Here is an 18807-nt window from a genome sequence, read left to right as displayed (position 1 = left end):
TGCCCCCTGGTGGCTCAACCGTGTCTGCTCCTGTTACATAAAACAAGGCTGTGTGTGAGTCATCACCCCCCCCCCCCCCCAGTGAGGACAGATGGGAAGAGTGTGTGTGTGTGTGTGTGTGTGTGTGTGTGTGTGTGTGTGTGTAGGCAGGCCTGGGCGGAGCAAACAGCACTGGACTGTAAAATAAGGGCTTTCCCCTCTCTCTTTCTGCCTCCCTCTCTCCCTCTCTTTTTTTATTTTTTTGGGGGGGTTGACAGAATCAGTTGCACACAAAGAGAAATGCTGTGACAGTAAAAAGCAGAACAGAAGGCTGCATAGATTCACTGTTTTCATTTAAGGTGCAGCTTTTCACTGCCCTCATTCCACGATGCTGGAGGAAGATACAAGATTTTCAAACATGTATTTTAGCACAGGTCTTGTTTTGGAGAGGACAGGATTGATGGTGGTGTTCACTGATGCTGTAGCCAGAGGTGATTCTGTGTTTTAGGGTGCGTGTGCAGGGGAAGTATGATGAGCTGGTTCTTATATTTGAACACACTCAGGATCCTTCTCTGTGTCATGGCACTGACAGGATACCCCCCCTCCCTGATGTAGACTTCACTCAGAACTTCATAATGAAACCATGTTCTCTCCTTTGCTCAGGCAGGACTCAGGAACTGTTGTTGCTGTGATATTTCTAACTAGTGAAACTAGGTAAACAGGGATGCTAGTGGGACAAAATCTCTTTGCTTGTGTGAGAGAAGGTTTCAAGCACAGTTTTAAGGTGCACTATATCAGAGCCAGTTGTGGAAATGTGTCCAAAGTCTATTTATAACGAGTGGAGTCGAATAAGTGGAGCATCGGCTGCACCACTGAGGCCGTTTATAAAGCCAGTGAGGCTGGCTGTGGGCCTAAATAGATGCAGTGTAGATTTAGGGCCAGGTCACACCACAGACTTTCTGCTCCATGTTTGGAGTCAAAGTCAAATTTAAAGGCAGCTCAGAGAAACATTAGAAAATGTAGCCTGGTACATTAGTGGCTGTGTGAACCAGCCATTTGTCATTTTCAGACAGTCAGTTTTCTTTTCACATGCGAAGAACGCAGCAGGGGATTATAACAACACTCAGGTGAGGGGTGGCATCTGAGAAGAGCTCGCAAGAGGCAGGACATGACATAAATTCAGCTTTTTGTTCGCAGCACATCAACCCCAGGGTCAGCTCTCGAATCCCGTTGTCTCTCCAAGTGAAAATCTTAATTGGCATCCTCTACGTGTAAGGCTCTCCTTTTTCATCCTGATATATTTGTTCACTTTTTGTGTTTTTTACCAGTTTTGAGTCTGTCATCATTAACACGCCCACTTGCTCGCTGTGAAATTTCCAGACTGTATGGGCTCAATCAGATGTACTCCTGACATTTTCGAGCAACAGACTCTGACATTTGTGTCTCCTACAGAAAATTTCAGGAAAATGTCTTGAGCTCAGTGCATGTCTGAAAGCAGCTGTAGCTTATATTTGGAAAAGTAAAGTCATCAGCCTTTAAGTTTTTAAACAGAAGAACTCCACAGACAATAACAATAATCGAGGTGTTAACTTGTGACTGTTTCCATTATCAATTCAACTTAATATTAAGTTCTGATTAATTAATTGAAACTGGAATCTGACATTTCAATTTCTCACAACACAAGGTTCTTAAAGCAATCAACAATTTCCATTCTGTTGATAAAACTGCAGATAATTCACACACTGGAGAAGCTGCCACTTGAGAACGTTAAATAGTTTTCTGGTGATCGACTGATCAATAAAGTTTCAAAAAACTTTCCAGAGGGACAAATGCTGAAGAACGAAAAGAGCTCAAAGAAAGAATCTATGATTACTTTAACTGCGACACAGAGATGTTAAGGTACATTGTTTTATTTGGGTTCAAATCTTAGACGAAGAAAATACAAAGTACAACACTAGACAATCCGACAATGGGCAGTTAAGGGAGAGCTCGATGGTAGGGATGAACGGTGGAGGGTGAAGGAGGAGCGTGGATGCTGAGGTCTGAAATGAGTGGTTACTGAATCGCGTCTGTGAAAAGGAAACAGGAATAAAGTGACAGAGTGGAACCAAAGATAAGGATGTAAACCGGTGGAGACGGATTAATGTGGTGACGCCGGGCATGAATCATTCCACCTGACAGCAGTACGGCACAGATTTGTTATCACGCTGAGCAGGTGTGGAGAAAAGAAATCCCCTTTTTACACTCTGACGACAGAATGATGCTGTCAGACGAGTCAGCAGTGAAAAATAACATGAAAAGTGAAATCCTAGGAAACTGAAAAACACGAGGGACAATTTGACTGGACCTATTATTTTGAGGCTGCTCTGTATCTTTGAGACATTACTGCTACATGTATACTGTATACTGTATACTGCACTGCATGTATATTCTTACACGTGATATGGTGGGCTGACAGAAATGTGTGGCTTTCTTTGTACAAGTACAAAAGCTACAAGTTTGACATCACAGTGACTGGTTGAACTGCATTGACCACTTCTTTTTACAGCTTCTTTTGCATCTGTGCTTCTCCTCAGCTCTTTCTCTCCATCTTTTCTCTGTGTCCCCTCCAATCTTCTTCCTCCTCTTCCTCTTTAAAAGGTGTAAGGCCCAACGTAGATGGAGAGTCTGAGGGCGGAACTGCCGTGGTAGCTGAGCAGCGGGTTGACTGACACCATCTCCAGGTCCAACGTGTACTCTCTGGGCCCCGACACAGCGCGGGCCAGCACCAGCATGGCGCTGATATTATTGATTTGCTGGAGAAGACAAAACAAATATGACTGAGTACATTTCTACAGGAGAGTAAACTGTCATCAGCATGTGGGTGAGTTTTTGATTTTCACACGTAAAGCATGTTTGAACCTCCAGGAAGACGCTTAATAACAATTTTGTTTTGTAATAAAGAATAGTTTCACAGTTTTTAGAATGTGCACCCATCTAAAACTGATCTACCACCACTACATTGAATCCTATTCTATTTTACCAGATTTGACTGACAAAACATATCAATCAGCCTAGAAACCACCCAAATCGCCCAGTTTTAAATCCTCATCCGATATTAAACTGTACTTTATTCATCTAACATGAACCAGAACTGATTCTTTTGCTCAGCAGACCAGATTCGGTCTCATTAACCATCAGGTCAGTGCGACACCACGCTCATCTCCCCGCTTTGCTCTGTAACAGCTCTCACCCTGATGTAAAAGTCTCCGTTCTCATCACCGGAGCGGATGCGGAAGGTGTTGTAGGCCCCTGGAGAGACGCTGGTGGCTTGAATCTGGAAGATGTCGGAGGGGACGGAGCGCTCCGAGGTGATGGTCATGTAGCGGTGGACGATGGAGAAAGGTAGATCTCGACAGGCGGGCTTGCTGACGGGACACACACAGCGGCTGCACACACACAATGGAAGCAAATTCAGAATGATGGTTAAATCTGTGTGTGGTCACTTTGCGTCTCAATATGGTGGTTTTTTCGTGGTGTTTTTGTTTATGTTGGTAGTTTTGCATCTTTTTATAGAATTGTGCAACATCTTTAAGAATTCTGGCGTTTTTAAATCCTTTGGGCTCTTTCAGCAATCCAGAAAACAGAAAGTTCACAAATTAGCCAGCAGAGGGAGTAATACGACTAAGAGGAGAGAACTTTTGAATCTAAACAAATGTTGACCAGTAGCCATTGTTTTTCTAAAACACCTTTTATACAAGCAAATCATGTGGGATTTGTTAATAGTGACCCACACCTGTTACCAATCCAACACTTGTTCACAACTGTAATAGTTTTCTTATTGCACTGGACCGTGTTCAAAAGAGAAGGTTGCAGAGTTGGACCCGTCTGTGGAAAAAGTAATTGGGATAATCTTGAAGCTTGAGCTATACTCAATACAGGGGTTGATTATATTCTGAGCTGAGAGCCAGTGCATACTTGAGTAATTGGGAAAAGGTGTGTGTGAAAGTGTTTTTTGAGTGTGAACACACTCGAGCTTTCATGAGGTGTCACTCACTTCTCAGACACCTGGATATACGGGTCTTGGCATCGGTTGCTGTCCACGCAATGGTATCGCCCCTGGACGTTCACACACGTCTGCTTCTCGGTACACTGGTGTTCACCTGTTTCACACTCGTTTATATCTGTGGAGAGCAAAGGGCTTGCGATGACTGAACAGGAGGAGGAAAGACAGCAGCGTGCAGGGAGAGAGCTGCTGTCAAAGAATGGAGGACTCCCACAGAGAGGGAAGTTTGGAGAGGGAAAGTGGAGGCAGTGTTTATGTGCTCACCCTGACATAGTCTGGTCCCCAGCAGCTGGTATCCCTCAGGGCACACGCAGGAGAACTTCCCTGGTTCATTGACACACTGGTACTGGCACAGGTAACTGGAGTAGCTGCACTCGTCAATGTCTGTCAAGATGCGAGTTCATGTTTAATTTACAGTCCACCCTCACCGACAGAATACATATGAACAGACAGGTGTCACAGAGAGAGACAGGGAGAAGGTCTTACCATTACAAGCGAAGCCATCAGGCCCTAGTTCGTAGCCCTGGTCACAGCGACAGAGGAAGGTGCCATATGTGTTGTAACACCTCTGAGAGCAGGGGGCACCCATGTCACATTCATTCACATCTGAAACGAGGGAAAGCAGATTTTATAGAGCTGTGTGGACGTAAACTTTAAATGCTGTAAAAAGGTTTTTGTCATTTTTGTGGGACAACAGACTGGAAAGCTTGTATATCCCAAAAACTTTAATAAGTTCTGGATCGAAAACTGAAGGCACAAATCAGAATAAAAGCTCCAAGTAAATTTTAAGTCCCTGAAAACACATTTCCCAAGTCGGCTTATTACTGGGAGTGATGGAGTCCAACAGAAGTGTTTTCTGCCAGAGTTGAAGCTCTTCTGGTTTCTTCAACGTGAGAAATTTCCATCTGTGCTATATAAAATATCAACTTAAAAATAGACTCATTAATGAAAAAAAATGCTTGTTGCAAACTGTGTATAAATACAGATAAAACTACCAAACATTACATAAAGTAGGTCAAATCCATTCCAACTACAAACTTTACTTTTGTACTTTCACGTATGATTTTGAATGCAGGGTTTTTATTTATAGTCATTTTTAATTGCACTGTTTTATTTGCCCTCGTGGCTCAAATTGATTAATACTCCTTCCATTACCGATTACATCACTCACCAATACAAGAGCGGTTGTTTCCTGCCAGCTGGAAACCAGGTTCACATTGACAAGAGAAGGAACCAGGGACGTTGACGCAGCGATGTTGGCAGTATCTGTACCTGCACTCGTCGATGTCTGAGAATTAAAAGAGGCTATTAAGTTCCCCCCTGCAGCTCTAACAGGCCTTTTTCTCTAAGTTGCCATATTTTTAATTGCAACAGTTAAATGATACATTTAGATCATCTCACCGATACACTCTGTGCCAACCTTGCGATAACCATCCGGGCACTGGCAGTTGAAGGCACCCAGGGTGTTGATGCACTGCTGGCTGGGCTGACAGTCGTGTTCATCTCGCTCACACTCATCGATATCTGTGTTTGTGGGCGAAGTGAAACACACGTGTCAGAATTGTGGTCATGGTGAGCAAACACAGCATCACTCAGCCTGACTGACCGACGCACTGTGATTGTTCGAGGGCTGGCCGGGCGACTCCGCTCCCCTCGTTCACACCCAGCAGCTTAGAACATCACATTGTGTTGAATCATGTTTGCTGCCTCATGCGGACCCAGATTAACACGTCTCCGTCCTCCAGCACAAGCAGTTTTCCCAGTTCTTAAAACACAGCAGCTGTCCTCGTGTGAAATCTTCCACATTCCTACACTGTCTGCCTGCCCCGCGTGGACTCTTGCTCACTCACACCCACACAGATTGCACCAACACGCTCCCTCCAGTTCCAACACCTGCTGCGGCCACCTGTCCCCCAGTCTGTGGCCATCAACAATCAATGTACACAATCACACACACAAATGTGATTAATGACCACTCATCCTGTTGCCACCTGTCCACCTCTAACCCCCCAGACCAACAAACTAGACACTCACCCACACAGCTGTCTGCCTGAGGCTCGTAGCCCAGAGGGCAGGGGTTAAAGGGCTCGGTGGGTGTAATGTGGGGCTCTGGAGCTGGGATGACTGAAGCAGAGCGAGGAAGGCACAGGTACCCTCCGTAGTGGTTGAAGCACTTCATTTCCCCTTTGCAGGCATCTGGAATGGTCTCACACTCGTTTATGTCTGATGGGAGATGCAGAGACATATTTATTATCACTGTGCATAAGAACTGGATGTTGAGTTGGACAAACCGCAGGTAAAAGTGAGCTCTAACCTTTGCAGTGCTCGGTCTGAGGGTCCCAGTGATACCCATCTGTGCATTCCTACAAAAAGCAACAGAGAAATATAAACTGTGAGAAAGTGGAGGAAAGAAAGATGTGAACAGTCCCTCTGAGCCATGAAGTTGCATATTCATAATACATAATAAATCCCTCAGCAGAGGGACAGGGAAAAAAAAGAGGCAGAGGATAGATAAACGTGTACTCATGTAGGAGCACTGGGCCAAGAAGACAAGAAGTCTGCTGCTGGTGAACAGAGTACGACATTTTAAATTGCTTTTCTGAGGCCAAGTGTCACTTGAAACACAAAGAAAGTCAGGCCACTGTTTGGAAGAGGGGTCATTATCATTCTGGGAGAAAAAAAATATAGCTGTGAGTTGCATGGGAAGAAAATTGAGGCCTAAAACAACATGGAATTAAAACTAAAATTACCTCCATTTAGTACAACCATAAAATGTTGGATGTGGAGAGCTGCTGTGGAATATTAAATGAGAAGAAGAGCTAATAAAAAGGAAGAGCTGAGGCCAACACCAAACAAAGCCGAAGTAACATCTGGCAGGTGTGGTGTGTAATTAAAGAGAAGATGCCAAGGGGGTACAAGAGGAGAGGAGATAGAGGGAGTGAGATTCAGCCGTCCTTACCGTGTAGGTGTCACTTTCTGTAGAGGGCTGTGAAATAGCACTGTGGAGGAGCACAAACACACATATGCACACGCACAAGTTTGACACACAAGCACCCTGCATACTAATCCACTAATTGGTGGGAGAACAAGGACATGAACACACGTACAACATGCACACACACACACACACACACACACACACAAACACACACACACACACAGCTATCAGACAGGAAGCAGTGCCTTGCAGGTGAGACTTCTTGATGTACGGGACAGCCGAGAAGTGGGATCTGTATTTCAGAGGGAAGGAGAAGTGGGGAAAAAGACAAGAGGAACAACATTAGAAATCACAAAACGGTTCGATTCGGTCTCAAAACTCACTGGTGCTTAGAGCTGCTCCCACAGCTGAGGTGGATAAATCAACTTGAAGCAAAATACGCTGCATGGAGCCAATTTTTTAAGTAGTCGTCCACTCACAGTGGACTTTGTTCAATGTTTGTCAACCACACAGTTCCCCCTTGATCGCAGCGAGAATAAATAGAATAAATCGGCCAGCCAGGTAAAACCATAAACACTGTGACGTCCTCCATCCTTCAGCTGAAAATAACAAAGTCAACATCACAGAAATACTTTCATATTAGCTGCTCACAGAAAGCCCTCTGTGTCTGCAGACTGGCAGACTACAACTCAGTGGAATGATCGTCTTGCTGAGTGCTGCCTCCCGAGGTTCACCGTGCTGTGTATCAGAGCAGAATCGGTGGAGAACACATAAATCCTGGCTATTACATCCATATTTTAAAACAGCATTTCTTGTTTCATTGCTTCAATTTGCGAGATAAGGAATCTTGTTCTCTCTGGATGTTGTGTTGTCTGTAATGTCAGAAGACATCTGCGGAGTAACTAAGTACACACGGGTTTTGTGCTGAAGTACAATTTTAGGTGTTTTCAGGTACTTTTTAAAAGTTTTGACATCACAACATGTGTTTTACCCTTAAAGTGTGATGTGTTTAAGGCCCTGCCCACAGAGGTCTTTCCAGGTACGTGGCTGATTACAGCTGCTCAGGTATTTGCTGTTATTAACATAAACGACAAAGATGCAGCAAAACTAACAGAATAAAATTAGTACATTTGAATTTGTTTCACAGGAGCATGACTTACTTGTATACATAAAATATTACCTTGGGTGCATAAGATTAAAATATCTTATAATCTTCCAGGCTCCTGGGATCACCTTAATTTAAATAAAAGGATCCATTAGGCATAAAGTGGCCTTGTACTCTGGATACTTGAAGTGCTACTTATTTACTTTTAATCAATTGAGAATGAAGTCAAAGCATTAATTATAACAGAGTATTTTAACATTGAGACACTGAGTCTTTCACTTACAGGCCTCAATACTTCCAGCAGCACAGTGTTCTGTAGAGCGTGGCGTGTTTTTTTTTAGATGTATTTATAGTGTATTATGTTTGCTGAGCGCTCTGATGGACTTGGCTTTTCTCCCGGACAGACACAACCATCCCTCAGTTAATGTTCCTGGAGAGAGGCTATAAGCAATTCTGCTGACTAAACATAAACACATCACCTATTCCAGCTCCCAGAGAAAAAAAATTAAACACGGACCAGTCGAAGGAGTAAAAACAAAATGAAATGACATCAGAGCTAGATTCACTGCCTGTCTACGTGTGTATGGTCACACACTCTGCGGAGGCCACATTTACAGGCACTGCTTATTGTTGTATTTGGCGCCGAGACAAACAGAAATCCGCAGGGTGACGTGGACACCCTCAAATACTCTGTGGATGACATCACAGGCGATTTGTGACCTTTGTGTGGTCAAAAGCAACAAAACATCACCCTTCACCCTGTGAACGCAGACAGTAACACATACCAGCGTGCAATCAGACTACCACAGGACGTGACCTGTCTGAACTGGCCGGGCAGCCACTTACAACCAGGAAGAATGTGGCCCAAAACCACCCGAAAAAACAAACTGACCATCGGTCCGGGGTCCAGTCACTCAATGGCTACTGAGTGTGGGCAGCAGGGATGCATGGGTGTTGCCCTGCTGCCGCTGGAGATCAAGTGGTGGTGGACCTCTGGAATGCCCGTGGCAAGGATGTGGGCGCCAGTTCTCAGCTGGGATGCCCTGCAACGGCAGTGGTTCCCAGGGTATCAGGTTCTGGGAAACCCCCCATGGCTCACATAAGTGGACAGCTGGTGCCAAACCTCCGGCCACTGCTCTCCAACCTCACATCTCTGCTCATTGTGTGGGAGGATGTCGGAGAATGTGGCCCCGCTGTAAGGGTTCATCGTCTGGGTCTGGACGACCACTGATGAGACACAGGTTCAGTGTAACACCACCTGACTATTGCTGCTCTGGCACCTGCTGTGTTTCATGTTCATGTTTCATTACCTGGACTTCTAAAATGATTTTAAAGAAATGTAACTACTAGACAGAAATGAGTCTTTTAATAGATCAGCTGATTGATAGAAAAAATTACCTGGTTAAGTCAAAAATGCTAAAAATTCATTCATTTATTCATTCTAGCTTCTGAAATGTTGATATGATGTTAAACTCTATGTTTTGTTTTGTTAGTCGTTCGACAAAATCAAACCTTGGATTTTATTTTTTTTGGATAGGATTTTTTTAAAGGACACTTTTCACTATCCTGGACTTTTGTACTAAATGATTAATGAAGATATTAAGAAATAATGAATAACTCAATAAAGAAATCGACTGCTATTTGAAGCAGATGCAGTTTATACCTGAAAAATATTGTGTTTTTCATTCACATCACATCTCATGGCAAAATAATTACACTGCTAATAGATTATGATTATTTTATATTACCATGAGACGACATCACATCTCATGGTAATAGAATTATAATTATAATAAATGTAATCACCATTCAGATCTCGTCTTGGCCTTGGTAACAGCAGGCTGACCCATTTCTGAATGTACACAGTCAGCACAATTTAACAAGCAAAATGTCAGGCTGCTCATAAAAGTGACCACATGGGGACCAGGGAACTACACGGTGGGACCACACACACACATTGTGTAAACAGCAGAACGGTGATGTCTTGTAGAGTATACGTAGCTAGCTTTGTGTTGTTCTGCTCCGTCGTGCATGGAGCAGCCTGAGAACATGGTGGCCCAGCTGCGCCCTGTTACCATTGTGGCATTGAACCTGCAAATCCATAATCGGGGGGTTCTGCATCGCACACACAACTGGACTCCTGTCCTGAGACATGGTTTCTCTATAGACATGGTCACACTGCTCTGTTTCCTCCTGTAAAGACTGTGATGTGCTGGTACATGCAGACAATGTGGAACTAGACGATGGGCCGTTCTTTAGGGGAACAGTCCTCCTTCCTGTTGCCTTGCCTGTTATAATTAATTCCACTTGAGTCTTTACAGTGATGGTGGAGGTGTCACATGTTTGCTATTAGGAGTTGAATGTACAAACAGTGATAAAACAGCATCAGACACTGATTTCATCCAGGTTTCAAGATTGTGTTTGAAGCTGGCACCTGTTCCTCAGGCTCCTGCTTTCTCTCGGAAATGTAATTTACAGCTTCTCCCACTTTGTCTGACTGTAGTTTCCCCTGGGTGACTAACACAGGGAACTGAGATTGTGACACTGACTTGAATTGTTGTTCAACAAGGATGAGGTGGAAGGATTTTGCAACAAACTGTATAATAATACGTGCACTGTGACTCATCGCCTCTCTTCCTGTCTACCCCCCTATTACAGTCTCTGGAGCACAGAGCCAAGAAGCAAGCAGAGAGACTGTGGGCCACATTATCTTGGCTCTTGTGAGGAACCAAGTGCAGCTGGGAGAGCAGAGCAGACAGCAGAGCAGTGGAGCAAGTGTGACGTGTATGGCCTGTACCAGAGAAACGGATAAGAGGTACATCTCATCTTGAAAACTTGAAGGAAACTCGAGCAAAGTCCACCATTAGTTCGCAGTTTCACACAAATCTCCTCTTACATCTGTATAAGACATTACAGAAACACAGGAAAACTCACGGGTGAATCTTTTCCGCTGGGTCGTCTGTGTCTGAGTCTCCCTCTGGCCAGTGTGTCCTTCTGCTGAGCTGCGGTCGTCCCGGCTGAGTTGGCGTCCAGAAGTGGTCCCTTAAACTCCTGCCTGTATGACCCTGAGAGAGTGAGTGGGGAGACCGACAGCTGGAGCAGCTGAACACATGCAGAGGGAGGGAGAGAGAGAGAGCGCAAGAGCAAGAGACACAGACTGAGGGAGAAAGAGGGAGGGACAGCCCATTCTTATCCCCCCCCCCTGGCCCCCTGCACTGCCATCCTCCGCTCTCCAAACCCCCTCTCCCTGACCCCCCAGGATGCAAATTCCTGGTCTGCGGCCCAAATTCCGAAATTCCAAATCCGTCCAAATCGCAGGCGGAACAACTCACAGATTCACACACACATGCCCCCCCATCTTCTTACCCAATGCCCCTCGTACTGGTCCCACAACACACCTGGTTTCATTTAAACTCAATCCCTGCAAAAGCCCCAAGCTCTCCCACCCTTTCCTCCATTTTCCCATTTACCCCCCATCTATCTATACTTATACCTCCCCCATCTTTTTTCCTCTCCATAAAGCGACTAAAGCCCTTGCTCTCGTCCAATCTGACATGCTGGATATTTATAGCCGAGTAGAGAGAAGTTAATGGAATGTGGACAAAAATTAGAGAGTGGAGAAGAGTGTGTGTGTGTGTGTGTGTGTGTGTGTGTGTGTGTGTGTGTGTGTGTGTGTGTGTGTGTGTGTGTGTGTGGGGACCTACTCGGAAAATTTGTCATCTTATTTCGCAGAATAAACGGATGGAAAGTATATTGAAAATAAACTGCTGTTATTATTCTTAGACCGTCTTAAAGTTGCTGCTCGCTCACTAGTGTTTGTACGTGACTAATCCTTTACGACACTTGGAATCAATTTGCAATCAGTTGTGTTGTAAACTACCGAAGATGTTGCTTAACCCATAAGTTTTAACTTTGACTCAATTGAAAGTCAAACCTCAAGGTTGCTGTCATGCTCGCCACGAAAAACTAAAGCCTCTTCAAAATGATCATGAAATGAAATATAACTTTACAATATTATTTTCTGTGTTCAAAGCTTATAATTGACCAAATAAAACAGAATTACAGGTTGTTGTATTTTAGAAAGCGCAATCCTGCTTTTGTTAAATCATGGGGGCAATTCCTGAATGTTTATGCTGCTTTTTTTTTTTTAGGTAAACCTCCCGTGAGTGGGTTTTAAAACCTTTACTTAACCACCGATTGTTTATCTGTCCTGTGTTTCTGGGTGGTGATGGAGATGGCAGCTGTCATTACAGAGACTGTTGTTAAAAGTCACACCGTCAACCCCCTGGCTGGACCAACTGTGCCCCCCTGGTTGGTCCCTTATGCCTACAGCCACACACAAACCTCCCACACACTGGAAGGTCAAATTTAAAGTCTAAAACACTCGACAAATCTTACATCTCTACTTCTATGATTTATCTCTCTCACTATCTGTATCTGGTAAATCCAGACTCTGGAACGGGTTAATGGTTAACATCTCTTCCATATGACACAGCAGATAAAACTACGACATAAAACAGAGAGACGTTTTAAACGATAACATAAAACAGAAAGACATTGTGACGTCAATACGTCCATTTTATTTAGAAACCAAATTTACAGACACTTCGGGGGGAGAAACCAGGAAAGCAAGCTCGGAGGCCAAAAGCGATAACAGAGCACAAGAAAAACAATTCATCAGTGAACGGAGAAAGCACAAACCGAAGGGCTAAGATAAAAGCAGACGAACCAGACGAATAGCAAGGAGAAGAGCGGAGTGAGTGGCCAATGCGCTTCAGTCATGATACATTTTGAAGATACAGCTTTTGATGACACCCATGTATCTGTCCCACACAACCTGGTGTCTGAGGAGCAGAGAATGAAAAGAAAAGAAAGAGATTAGAATCACAGTCAAAGAGGTACTGAGTCTTATGACCAACTATAATTGTGAAATCTGGGTGAAGAGGGTAAATGAGGCAATCTTTGTACACTCTGAGTAATGAGGGGGGTCGACACTTCTTTCTATGAATATGTCTTTGTTAAGCACGTAGTGGTGCGGAGCTGTGTAAACCCTAAACTACATTCCTGAGTGTTTGCATGAGAAACAAGGTAACTACAGTTTAAGAAATCAGGGGCATGATAGGGAGACACCCACTGGTAGAATTCAGACGTCAATATTAGAGAGGATTTTAAAAACACCAACTTTATGTTGGAGCAATGTTCACTGACTGCCAAGGTGTATGACCTTTTCCAGTTAATGGCTAATTATCCCAAAACTTGCTGTATTTTTAGCTTTGGTTGCCCCTTTGGGAGTTGATTACATTGGCAGGGTCAGGGCCATGTTCTGGCTGATACGTTTTACAGAATAAAAGCACATTGACTCACTTGAATGTGTCGAGTATGTGCGCAGAGTTTGTGTAGTGAGTGAGGTAGAGTCTCATATCCGCAGCTGTCCATCGGTCCGAACGGCATGGCTCAATAAACTGAAGAAGGAGAGGAGGGGAGGAGACGTTACATCACACCGTCTCAAAAGGCAAACTTTAAGTTGGCCGGGCCTCTGAAAACTTGGGCTGGATGGCCTGCCTTTGCTAACAACACATGTGAAAATACATTTTTGAAAATGCACAAACCTTCTCAACAAGATCAATGAAGAAATCTCTGACGTCTTTCGTGTTTGTCAACTTGGCAGCGATGTTGACAAGGCCTCTGGAAAGATTCTAGAAAGAGACAAAATTAAGTTTAAAGACTTATCTGGAGGCTACTGACCGATTATTTTCTGGATATGCCGAGGGTGTACTCTTTCTCACCTTGAAATTAGCCTCCATCTCATTAAAAGCTTTCGTTTTTCCTCTGAGAGCTGTACACACCAGACTGAAGAGAGACAACAGCAACATTTGAAATAAAATAAAACCAGTTGATTTTTCAGCAATCAGCATAAATAATGTAGATATTTCTGTTTCTGTCACCTTTTGTGTTGATCCAGCAAATCTTTGTCTGCGATTAAAATCTTCAGTTCCTTCAGCTCCTGTAAAAACTCTTTATCGAGATCGACGTCCATGTCTTCCACCATGTTATCTATAAAGAAAATTCAAGTCAGGACAAAGTTCAATCAGCTTAATGGGTATTTTAACTTACTACCATTATCGTGAGTTACTTTTTTTCTTCAATTATTATGTAATTATTCAGATCCTGCCAATTCCAGTTAACCTTTTTCACTTTCTCAGTATGGAACTTACAAATTTGAAATTCATCCTCAGCCTAATGTGGACCAGCGAAACCTGGAGGACCTCTGGTGGTCAGTGGGCCTCACTGACAGAGGCACTGCTGTGAATGTTCCTTTTTCAACATGCATGACCAACACAGAGATCGTACCTGGTGTTCTCAAGTGAGACATTTACCTTAAATTCTGTCGCACAGTTTCAAAGGTTAATTTTTATTCTATCACTGATAAGTGATCACTCTGTAGCCCTTAAACTAAGACAATATTACTCAATACAGGTTAATGAAATTAATGTCTAACATAACTGTTAAAAAATGGTTACGTGCCACTCACATCGTAGTTGTGAGTGGCACATCTCACAGTTATCACTCACCCGCGGCCCCAACGGTCCAGTTGTTAATAAGCTGCCCAGCGCAGAAAGCAAAATCCTGGAAAGTGAGGAACAGCAGCTTTCTTTTCCCCGTCTCAAAGCGATTGTTGGCAAAGAAAACAATGGCCGCATAATCCCTGAAACAAGCAGGAGAGGCATCATAGGACAATAAAACAAGACTATCAGGTAGAAATTTGTGGATTTTGTTGGTTTGGATAAAATTGAACATCAGCCTTAATGAGGTATTTTGTTAGCATTAGTGAACAACACAAAATCATGTAGGGACTCATCATAAAACTACAACAAACCAGGAGCCTGTGCTACAAAGCAAGTACAACATATTCAAGATATAACATCAGCTGTCCCATAGAACAGAGCTGTTTATTAACTGGCTCAGTTAATCCTGGGTTTTCCATATGCAGCTACCGGAGTGTTCATATGGAAGAGGCAGAGTCGTTTATTACAAACATCATCAGAACCATGAATAAAGTTCTTCATATTATAATAGAAGAAACAAACTGATTAACAACAATATGATTAAATTAATTTGAATAAAAAAAGAAGCACTCAATATGTCAGATTTTTAAAGGCAGGTTCACGATATACTGTAAGTAAGCGCAGGATGACAGACTGCTTCTGCTGCCGGAGCAGAGAGGAGGGAAGAGAAGTAGTGAATGTGTGATGAGGTCACTCTAAATTAAAGGTTCATCAGTAACCATGGGAAATATGGAAGTCACAAAGTCCACACGTTATTCTTAGCTAGAAATAGAATAAGAGAGTACGACTATAAAACTGTGAAGAGACTTATTTCAATTAATATCGAACTATAATAGTTCATATGTATTTATTTAGCGTAATAAACTCTCCCTGTTTGTTAGAGGCTCTGTTTTGAAATCAGATTGGATACATGAACAGTCTGGAAAAGCCAAATTATCCGACTGATCTGTATAAATCATCTGTTTCTCTTTGTAACTGATCCCAGTCAGGACCCTGTCAAAATGATGATCTGTTATCCCGAACATAACCTGCAAGTTGGAAGTGCAGGAAAAGTTACCATGGTGATTCACTACAGTAAGAAGTGATTGAGCTTCACTGAATACTAAAAGCCCAGGGTTTAACCTGAAGTTACCTCGCTAACCACAAATCCTATGTGGTGCAGGCGCTAGATCTGAAGAAATACCAACATTTAGGAAGGTGAACCTGAGGCAAGTCTTGTACTCTGTTCTCTCACTCATTACCTTGCAAGCTTGTCAGAGAGAAGGAAATGCTGACGGATGTTCTCCACCAGGCGCCCCTTCAGCTCTTCCACTACTTTGAAAACACGTTTGAAGTTGTCAAACTGAAAGAAAAATAAGAAAATCGGCTCATTGAATATTCACAGAAAGCTAATCTAGAACAACTATAGTGACGTGAGTTTTAATGAAAGCAGGAGGTGTTGTTTGCAGCCATTATCAAGCTGAAGGGCAAACTGTGTTTCCGAACTGAAATGTATCCACATAGCTGCTATATTGAGCACTGCCAATCTTTAAACCTGATAATACAGATGAGGAGAATGAAGAATGTATTTACCTGTCGTCTGCAGCTCTTCAGTGTCACACCTGTCTTGGCACTGATGTCGTCTAAGTCTTTTTTGGTTCCTTTAGAGAGTTTCTTTCCCAGAACCTCACGGACAAACGCATCATCAAAAGCATAGTATCTAAACAAAGAAACACAGTGGAAAGTGAAGATCTGTAGAAATATACTCTTATCTGTAATGTAAGGAAATAAATATAATACAGTTAGTAGTTGAAGGAAGATTCAGAGATGTAGAAAAATACACAGGTCACATGTCACATGATAAATGAGAGCACCATTGCTGCACCTCTCTATGAGGACGGCTTGTCGATGTGGAGGGATCTGGAACAGGAGCTGATTGGCTAGTTTGGATGGACTGTGCAGCAAACGCTCACACATCTGGAAAGTCCTATACTGGTCCATGGTGTCGCTCATCAGAACATCTGCGCTCGCCTCACACTCCTCCAGCACTCCTCCCTCCATCCGTACCTTGACTGCATCATTCACTGTTGGAAAAAATACAGAAAACAAGCAAAGCTCAAGAAACAGAACTGTAGCTACCAGTGTACATATTAAGATGGAATAAATTACTACTGCAACTTCACAGTTGAGATGCTGCGGGTGCCTTATTTGTTTTACTGTTAATAATGTTTGTCTCTCTCTGTCTGTCCTCTCTGTTTAATTAATCAACTACTGAAACAATTTCCATGAAATTCTATGGAGGAGTGGGTCATGACCTGAGAAAGAACCCATTCAATTTTGGAGCTGATCCGGAAGCCGAGATAGGGAACGTCCCTGGAGGTACGTGCTCCCTCCGAGGAATCTTCTAGTTTCTCACATTTGATGCTTTAGATCACTGGTTGCTAGCATCCAAATTAATATGTTAGCACCAGTTCAAGTATGATGATCAATCAGATAGATGAATCTGAACAGTTTTCAGAGGCCTGAAGGGGTGAAACTATCCAGTATTTCACGTTTTAAAAATAGAAATGCGTAGAACAGGACTGAAAAATGTGTGGCAGCATTATTGTGTCTTTATTTTCTATCCTGTTTATAATCTTGGAACAGACTCACATTTACTGTGCAGCTACTTAGGATCATAAAACCCTGATTGCTGACAATATCTAAGAAAAACAGCTCAAGCACGCACACACACACACACAAACACACACACACACACACCAGAGACTCTTTCATGTGCAATAATACTTGAGTATCCATACTCACATTGATCAAAACTCATTTACATCTTTTTAATTTGCTTTGTTTTCATCCTTGTGTAGTTTGAGATTCTATTGTTTTTATTTGACTGCGTTTGTTTTCTGCTTATTTTTTAATTCTAGTGTTCTATTTCATTGTTGCTTATCGGGACCTCAGTACTTAGTTTCATTCCCTCCTCATGTAACTCATGTTTTGGAACGAAAGTAAAAAAATCTTGAATCTTGAACAGCACTCAGTAGAAGTACCTACATATTCCTCATTGCATCCACACCCTCCTGAAGCATGTTGTGACCCTACAGGTGCATGGTGAGACCCCCTACCTGTGTGTCCATCCAACCAGAGCTGATAGACCTCCTCATCCATGATGGTGGTGTTACCCACGAACACATCCAGCTCCACTGCCATCTGCGAGGACACAGAGAAACAAGAGAGGTCAGGTGGTGATCAACATGAAGTGTTTTAGCTCCCGCAGCCATCAACACTCCTCTGACACACACACACACAAACTCCATACTGATATTTTACCTCGTCCACAGCGTTGTCCCAACTAGATTTTAAACAAACACCACGGAGCTTATCGTTCAATTCTATTAACAGAGTTTAAACTGACTCTCCATAAGCAGCTAACTTCCTCCACTGGAAATTAGCCTGCTGTGCTAGCTGCAGAGCAAAGTGATCGGCGCAGACTGAAGTGACAACCAGGACAGTGACACGGTCAGTGAGGAACAGATGAACGTGGGGGTGTAGAGAGGAGAGAACTCGGGTCTTTAAGGTTTGTATTTAAAACACGAACACGCCGCTACACGCTGTTGTCAATGTAGCATCGAGGCTCCGCAGTGTCAACAACAGCAGCTTCTTCCGGTTTGGTGACGTCACAGGTCTCCACAAGGTACATTTACTCGACTACTGTAGTACTAGTACTTCGCACGAGCAGCTCTGTTTTTTCAGCTGACTTTTTACTTCACTAGAATCCAAAGATACATATTGTACTTTTTAAAGATTTGATACTTGTGTACTTAGTTGTACTTGTACACAAAATGTAATCAACAAGTGAATTAGGATGTGTTATTGAAATAAGACTATATTAGTAAGTACATGTAATCACTAGCTGCAAAGTGAAGTGATGACATCACTGATTCATTATATTCAAATATTCATTTATATATTATGTGGAAACAGGCCACTATGCATAATCAGAACTTGGATATTTGGTACTTTAAGTACATTTGAATGTCAATACATTTGAACTTAATATTAAACCTTTGGCTGCATCATTTGTACTTGTATTTCTGCGTATTACTGCTAAGATCTGACTAATTCCTCCAATACTGCTCTTACATAACCTCCTGATAGCACAAGAAAAAATCTGACTGTGAATTATTTCACTAAACTATCA

At 42.9% G+C, this 18807-nt stretch overlaps 2 protein-coding genes across 2 annotated transcripts; both read right to left on the bottom strand.

Annotated features, from left to right (window-relative positions):
- Positions 1–1873: 1873 nt before the first annotated feature.
- Positions 1874–11543, bottom strand: efemp2a (EGF containing fibulin extracellular matrix protein 2a). Its single transcript, XM_069531907.1, has 11 exons — positions 11002–11543; positions 6984–7254; positions 6339–6387; positions 6059–6247; positions 5426–5548; positions 5196–5312; positions 4511–4630; positions 4289–4408; positions 4016–4142; positions 3212–3407; positions 1874–2774 (listed from the first exon to the last, which is right to left on the bottom strand). Exons 2-11 carry the CDS (start codon positions 7083–7085, stop codon positions 2613–2615), a joined length of 1305 nt encoding a protein of 434 aa, XP_069388008.1. The 5' UTR covers positions 7086–7254; positions 11002–11543; the 3' UTR covers positions 1874–2612.
- A 1077-nt stretch (positions 11544–12620) lies between these two features.
- Positions 12621–18292, bottom strand: fibpa (fibroblast growth factor (acidic) intracellular binding protein a). Its single transcript, XM_020109009.2, has 11 exons — positions 17937–18292; positions 17732–17816; positions 16498–16696; positions 16206–16332; positions 15875–15975; positions 14640–14773; positions 14013–14121; positions 13854–13917; positions 13677–13763; positions 13432–13529; positions 12621–12911 (listed from the first exon to the last, which is right to left on the bottom strand). The coding sequence occupies exons 2-11, from the start codon at positions 17814–17816 to the stop codon at positions 12842–12844; spliced, it is 1074 nt and encodes a 357-aa protein (XP_019964568.1). The 5' UTR covers positions 17937–18292; the 3' UTR covers positions 12621–12841.
- Between the last annotated feature and the right edge of the window lie 515 nt (positions 18293–18807).

Source organism: Paralichthys olivaceus, chromosome 9, assembly GCF_024713975.1.
Source record: "Paralichthys olivaceus isolate ysfri-2021 chromosome 9, ASM2471397v2, whole genome shotgun sequence".
Taxonomy (NCBI): Eukaryota; Metazoa; Chordata; class Actinopteri; order Pleuronectiformes; family Paralichthyidae; genus Paralichthys; species Paralichthys olivaceus.
The sequence above is the reverse complement of the archived record's forward strand: the minus strand, read 5'-3'. Positions and strand labels throughout refer to the sequence as shown.